Source organism: Vollenhovia emeryi, unplaced genomic scaffold (assembly GCF_000949405.1).
Source record: "Vollenhovia emeryi isolate VEMERY1.0 unplaced genomic scaffold, V.emery_V1.0 DF939193.1, whole genome shotgun sequence".
Classification (NCBI taxonomy): domain Eukaryota; kingdom Metazoa; phylum Arthropoda; class Insecta; order Hymenoptera; family Formicidae; genus Vollenhovia; species Vollenhovia emeryi.
Genome location: NW_011967173.1, coordinates 917,280 through 924,952, shown reverse-complemented (window position 1 = coordinate 924,952; position 7,673 = coordinate 917,280). Strand labels below are relative to the sequence as shown.

General features: G+C 51.6%; 1 protein-coding gene across 1 annotated transcript in view; it reads left to right on the top strand.

Moving 5' to 3' along the window:
• Positions 1-1,331: 1,331 nt before the first annotated feature.
• LOC105562209 (LIM/homeobox protein Awh-like) overlaps positions 1,332-7,673 on the top strand; it is a 12,040-nt gene continuing 5,698 nt past the window's right edge. The window contains exons 1-2 of the mRNA XM_012012852.1: positions 1,332-2,833; positions 7,066-7,409. Coding sequence (XP_011868242.1) covers positions 2,828-2,833; positions 7,066-7,409 — 350 coding nt within the window. The 5' untranslated portion in view covers positions 1,332-2,827. The remainder of the gene's footprint in view (positions 2,834-7,065; positions 7,410-7,673) is intronic.

The window sequence follows — 7,673 nt, the reverse complement described above, 5'->3', positions numbered from 1 at the left end:
ACCGTCGACGGGCCCCGGGCTCTCGATCGCGTCGATTAATGGGCTCGTGGATGCTGGATGCGGGACCGTCGCGCGTTGTCGCCTTCGATTTGTTCGGCACCGAACGGGGACGGGGTGTTGGAACCCCGCGGTTTGCGCCACGAGAGAGAGAGGATCCTCCGATGCGCCTCGCGAAGAGGGACCTTTGTTCACCGCTGGCCTCGCCACCGGAATAATTCGACTGCCATTTTTCTCGCTTTATGCCGGGTAAGCGTTACTAATGGCCCGTTCTCGGAGCAGCGCGATGCGACACGAGAGACTGGGGCGCGCGTAGGTAAATTTACACGGTTTTACGCGCTTGCTTCGAGTTAATAAATAAAGGCGCCGCGGACTCTCGCAGATGCGTCGCTCGCGCGCGTCCCCTCGGGATGTACCGCGCGAGCGATCGCGATACTTTACGGCGACGTCTCGGTCGAATTACGTAACGATTAGTACGGGTCGGTCCGATACAGCGCGACGCTTCATCTTCGACCGTTCGTCTTCGCGGAGAGCAGTCGAGCGTTTAAGGAGCGAGACGTTTCACGGATCACCGCTCGCCTACCGGTAATAAAACACACGGGCGACAGAACCGAAAACCTGTTTGACAGTTTTCCACGACGCGAGAAATTCATATTCATTTTGGGCGTGGACGCGGATACGCGCGTCCGCGCGGCCAGCCCGAGCGGGACCGTGAATATATGTACAAGGCGTTGCGCTTGTGTGCACGGTGACGCAAAATGCGTGTAAAGAGATAGAAGTAGTATAGGCGATGATAAAAGCCGCCGGTCTATTCGGGGATGATTTACGATTCGGGCCTCGGCGCGGTGGAAATACAGAAACAGGTGTTGGAACTTCCTCGAAAACTCATATTTATCCCGGGCTCGAGAGAGGCGAATCCATTTTGTGTATCCTTGATACATGATTAACATAAAATTATATTAAACGTTCTGTCGAGGGAGAGAGTGTGACAAATTGATGGAAATTCTAACAAGTGATTCTCACATTAAACAATACGGTATCTTCGATCGAGCCGAATCTTCGTAGCCTAATACTTTTAAGGGTGTTTTCATATTTTTAAAAGTGTTATTAAGCTACAAAGATCCAACTCAAATACCGACACGGAAAAGAAAATGTAGCTGAAAACTGTATGTAGTAACTAAATTTCAGTAAAACAGCTAGTGTTCGGTTGTGACAACTAAATATTTTGCTACTGTGCCTACTGTATTGGGTGCGACAGCAAACCGTTTGCTGAGCTTTAGAAATTTATACACGGAAAAAAATGATGTATCAACAAGGTCAGTGTAATTGAAATAAAATCGTTGAAACATCCGATAGATATCTTAACAATATGGATATTTAGTTCAATGCTCAAAATTAAAATCCATAGTAAATACAATAGAGTGATTTATTTCTGTTTGTGGCAGCCAGTGACGCTAACGTTTACTTCACAAGCAACTTCATTTTTTTAAAAATTCAACAGCATTTTTCAACAGCATTACGTGTAGCTACAGCAGCACAATATTTTTAGCAAACCACGATTAGCTACGGTTAGCAAAATTTTCTTTTTCAGTGTACAAGTCTCTATTTAGTCGGTGGGAATGTTGAATAATTTTATGAGAAAACGAGACGTCGCGGGGTTTCTCGAGCACAGCGCGACGCGTCGCGCAGGAAAGATATTTCGCGAAGGACATCTCGCGGTCTGGCCCTCGGCGAACGCGCGGGGGCGCGCACACCCCTACGCCGGGGCGCGATATCGGATGTGCCTCGCTGCGACTCGCAAACGAAGTTTGCGCGAAGACTTGGGCCGGGGTTTGCGAATCACCGCTGAAATTCCATTCGGCAGTTTGGGCTGCCAGCAATAAGGTACCGCGGCTCGCGACGCGACCCACCGTCTACCGTCTGCGGCGTGCACCCCCCGTCTACCCACACGCGTTGCGTTTTGTGCGAACGTTACACCGCGCTCTAGCGAGGGAACCATGGGCGGGCACCGTGGGCGGAGCTTACCCGACCGGCGCTCACCCCAACGTCCCGGCCGGGCTCCCCGGTCCTCACCGTCCGCGCTCCGCCACCTATTATCACCACCTATCTGTCTCGCAACCCCCCTTGCGTCCGGACGCATACGAGTCCGCGCGTTGTCGCATCGATGTACTCGACATGGTCCCGATGGTTCTCCCCCCCCTCTCTCTCTCTCTCTCTCTCTTCCTGCGCAAGATACCGCATCTCGATGCCGGTTTTTTTTATCTTTATCGTAGCGGATAGCGAGGTATCAACTCGTCGAAATTGCAATGCCGATGTAGGGCGCGGTGGAACATCTTTCGTCTAGAGTCGCATTCTTATAGTAGACAGACCGACTGTCGTTGACGCACGAGGAGTGTTGGGTGTGCGTGTGAGTGTGCGAGTGTGCGAGTGCCGGGACAATCCCCACGCACCGCACTCCCATCGCCCATCTCTGCGTCCATCGAGCGGCGTGGTAGGGGCAGAACCGAGTATGTCAGTCTTCTCTTAGCGCCGATCGGGGTAGGGTGTCGTTCGAGTCTTCGCCAGAGACCCCGTGGTTCTCGCATCTGCGTAAACGGATGATCGGGCCGAGGGAGCCGAGCCGCGGCACGAATCTGTGGGATAGTTCGCTGGAGAACCTGGTACGTCCGGACCTCCCGGCATACGCGAAGAAGAGGGCGAGGGTGGACGGCGGGATAACGCGAGCGACACTCGGGGGCGCAAGGGGCGCAAGTATCACGATCTCCGGCGTTCGAGATGAAGAAGAGAAGAAGCGCGTAATCGCGACTGGATTAATCGCGGCGGCGTAATCATGAAGGTAGGTCCTTTCGCATTTGAACCACTCGACGCGCACTCTACCCATACAGCACGCGTGTCCAAAAGACATCTTTAAGACGTCTTTAAGTCGTCACAATCTTTTAAGCTTAGGGCCTGAGCAGAATGGCTGTCTTGTACTCTTAAGACGCAAGACAGTTATTGTGCGTTACCTCAAGACAAAGGCTTAAAATATAAAACATTGTCTTAAAGCTGTCTTAAGGGTATAAGACAGCCGTTCTGCTCAGGCTCTTATTTTAGAATGAACGCAAGACGCTAAATCGCAACCAATCGCAGTCAAATATGAGAAGAACGATCGACTGTCACTGGCCGATTTCTCGCGTTACGACTTAGCGTCTTGCGTTTTGCGTCCATTGAAGAATAAGCGTTAGCGCTGGTCTACAATACGTGGAGTAAGCGTGGAGTAAGGAGTAAGGGTGAGCCCTAACTTGTATCTTTTGGTGTAAGGAAGCGGAAATACGGGCATAACTTTTAAAATATTTGTAACACTGATTGATGGCATTTTGATTCACCGAGAGTAAGCCTAAGAGCTGAAGTAGGAGTAAGAAATAAAATGGATTTATTTCCTTACTCCTACTCCTTACTCCAGCTTACTCCATGTATTGTAGACCAGCCTTTATGCGGCGATGTGAGATTTAAGAAAACGACCAATCGCTGTCGATTATTCTCTTCACATACGATCGCGATGGGTCGCGCTCTTAAATCTTACGTCTTAAAAACCTTGCGAAGTCTTATTTAACACCGGTTTAGTTTTGCTCAAGTCAATTGGTTCGAATATATGTACAACTGTGCTTTCGCTTGACTTTGGTAAGCGAATAACATTGGTTGTTGTATCGGTTACGATTCGGTCAGCAGATAGTTTCGCGGTTTATATCGCGGTCCGCCTTCACTTCTCAGTTAGATCTCGAGCAAGTAACACATAGTGTAAAACAGTCCATTATCCGCAACAAAATATATAGATCATTAGAATATTAGCAGAACACCCTTATAAATACTTCCTACGCACATCCTGGATTTCTGCGTGAACAAATCTCACTGTAGACGTCGCATTAGACATACATATCTAAAAGACGAGCGAAAGACGCCTTAAAAATGTCTTTTAGACATCGTGTTGTTTGGGTAGTGGCACAGTGCATTGGCTAAACATTGGCCCGATACCATCAAATATTGGGTCAATGTTTAACCAAAGTCTGGTCAATGCACTTAGAGTAAGCGGCGGATTTGTAGACGCGCTCCAGATGCATCGAAATTCCCCCGTTCTTTCGTCACTTTTCCGACAGGATTCTTGAAGCGCAAACGAAGGAAAAGGCACTATTCAATTAAAACAGCGTCAGCTTGCATCTAAAGGGAGTATCCCTTAGCTTATTGGACTAATCTCCTGATTGATCAGACAGCATCGTTCTATACGTAACGTCGAAATTGCGAGACCGCAGGATGTCCGGTAGCTCGTCGAGTGTCCGGTAGTTCGACGGTCCCGGGGCCCGCGCGCCTGGCCCCGGCTCTGCCCCCACATTTCTCACTTTGTCAGCTCATCTACATCCACCGCCCCGGCTCGTTGACGAATAAAAAATGGGACCTATTATTCTTTCTCGCTCGTTCGCTGATTGCAGAAAGCGCGCTCCAAAACGAGCAACGGGCGCGAAAATGGGAACTCGTCAGTTCGGATATTCGCGTGGGAGAATATTTGACAGAGACGTTAATCTTTAACGCGGACGGTGAGAAAGAAGACGGCGCGCGCGCGCACACACGTGACGAGTTGTCTACTTGCGTTCCGTGGACGTTGATCCAATTTACGAGCAGCGAACGCCAGAATGGATTCGTCAAATTCGATTGCGCGTCTATTATCTCAACTTCGTCACCCTGTCAAAAATAATTCTCCGTGTCTCGAACTGCACGAAAAGAAAAATGCAGGAAACAACCTTGTCGTTTCCTTCGCGGACAACCGTGGCTAAACGTTCGCTTGGAGAAAATCAGACTGGTTTTCTGTGGACTTTTCCAGAAATTCTCGGACTGTTCCAGAAACTTACGTGTTCGAGGCGGCTTTTCGGTCTTGGTCTTTGGAGCGCTCATAAATTCGGGCAGGTACGATCGAGTCCGACGGTCGAAAGCTATTTCACTAAAAGGACTGAACGCATCCCTCGGAAGACTTTCTCATTTAACGCAGCACAATAAGCGACGCTAGTCTATCAACATCCCGGAAAATTGCGTGTAACGCGTCCGTCTCTTTTCCTTTTCGCGCCGCCATTTATTTCCGTTAATTTGTATATTGTGCGCGCTCATTCGCGCGTTAATTCGAACGCCTGGAATTAGCATAAATCCATCTTGATCAACGTTGGACGTTCGTTCGGTACTACGGTGCGCGGTCTCCTCGCCTTCCGCCATTCGCATAACTCGTTCCGGCGATTTTTCCGTCCAGCCACCCCACGACTGGAAGCGCTTCCCCTTGGAGGGCCCCTTGCACGACACTTAAAACTCATCGCCCGGTGCGACGATACTAATAAATCGAGGTATCGCGGTGCGGCGCGGCGCGGCGCGCGGTATGCGATACGCCGCGTACGCGAAGGTGGTTTCCACACGCGAGAGAAGACAGAGAAAAGCATAAATCACAAGTGGGAAGTTGAGGCTTCGCCTTCGGGCGAGTCATAAATCAATAGCTGTCCGGTTGTGCACATGAAATGATTACACCGGTCCCGCGCGTAAGAATCGAGCGTGGAGCGCGGAGTACCATCGTGACGGGGACGGGGGAGGCGGAAGGATCCTCGAAATTGGCCGCGCAGATGTCTGACGCGGCCGCCAACGTCGGGCTTTTCGCGTCTTTCCCGACGCTCTCGTCTTCTCGTACGGGGGCTTCTCTCGCGTTGGAATCGCGCCTCGCACGGAGAGAGAACGCGCGAATGAGCGCGCCGGTCGCTCGAGGTAATTAACTCATCGCGCGCCACCCGGGGCGAACAATGGCCCCTTGTGCGCTGCTCGCGTGCCAATTAATATTATCGGGTATCACGTACGATCTGCATACGATCCGGCGTGCGCGCGTGCCGTGACGGGGCACGGCGAACGAAATCCGCGCGCGGATCTGATAGACGGTATCTGTGCGTTTATCTCCGGCGACGCATCGCACAATGAGCGCCGTCGGAAAGAAAAAAAAAGGAGTATCGCCGACGTGGATGATATTAACGATCGTTATTAATCGCGACGTCCACGTAGCTCTAAAGGCCCGCGTTGGTCCAAGTTCTAGCATCGTGGACATAGGCCTTAACATCCGGCCCGAGAGAAACGCGTCTCGCACGCGGAAAGAAAAATGTGACTGCCGTAGCTGAAGACCGCATGTGGCAACTAAGTTTCAGTTGTAAAATATTTAGTTGTGGCAGCTAAATATTTTGCTACTGTGCCTATTGTACTCTGGGAAAACAAAGACAGTTAGCAACCCACTTTGGTGCCCACAATTAGTAACCGAATTATTTGGATTGTTCGGAACTCTAATCTTTTACGAATTTTACCCCGCGCAGTCCTTGGATCGTGGACACCAGGCTTTAGGCGTGACAGTAAACCGTTCGCTGTGCTTTAGAAATGTACAGTTATGGAAAGCAAAATATTTTTAGCAAACCATGATTAGCTGCGGTAGCGCGTCTCGCGTATCGCGCCGACAAGATCGAATGTGCAACGAATGAAAAACTCCGCCGATAGTCGTCAGTTTCGGCATCCCCGGCTTCGAGATCTCGCCGGCGATCTCGCGGATAATTGGACCATCGCGATCCGGAGATAATTAGACCATCGCGCGCGCGCGCGCGCGGGCGATCCCGTGAATTCTCGTATACGCGATTACGCGTCGTCGAGGCACGAGGGATCATTTATCATTCGGCGGCCCCCGAAGCGGCGGATCGTCCATTATTTCACTTTGCCGAGCATTAATCGGCAGATTCGGAGTCCCCCTAGCCGGGGTCGGGTGTCTCTTATACCCGGGCTCTCTCGGGAAACGACGTCTCGTATCTATCGGCTCGCATCTTTACGTCTTTCGCGAATCCGACTTTCTCCCCTTTCGCGATTTACCCGCGGCGGACCGCGAACTTCTCGTTATCTCGTTAATTACCGCTCGGGAAAACCTGTCCTGTGTCTTGAGCGCGCGAGCACCAGCGGAGAAGCAGCCCCGCGCGTGATAATTTCTTTATTGCACGATGTTATCATGCCCGTTAATGCACACTTCCACGCTGCTTGCAGACCGAAATGGAGACGGAGTCCGAATGCGCGGATGACGTGCTGTGCCCGAAGACCAACAACAACAACAACAACAACAACAACAACAATAACAACAATAACACCAACATCAACAACAACAATGTCGCCGTCGGGAAAAAGAGCGGCGGCGATAACGGATACGATGCTATAGAGATGGACTGCGGCGGCTGCGGGCAGAGCGTCCGCGAGCGCACCGTCCTGTGCGTAGGGGGTCGTACCTGGCACTCCAGGTGCCTAAAGTGTTACGCCTGCGAGAGGCCCCTGCACGACCAGCACTCGTGCTTCCTGCGCGGCATGCGGCTCTACTGCAGACACGATTACGCCCTGTAAGTGCAAACATTTGCATGCCGAATTTGCCTCCGTGCGAACCGACGCGACGCCCCTCTCGGCCAGCTGGAGAGTCGCCGTTTACCGCGATTAGAGTCCGCTATCCCGGAAATCCACCCGGGTCTCTGGGCGTCCCCGAACGTCGCCTTGCATCTCACTCCGGCGGAAGGGGGAAGAAGGGGGGTCAACCTGTCCTCCGTGCATGGATCCGCATTCCGCGTGTTGCTATCGCGAGTCGGACGGAGAGGAAGCGGGGGGGGGGG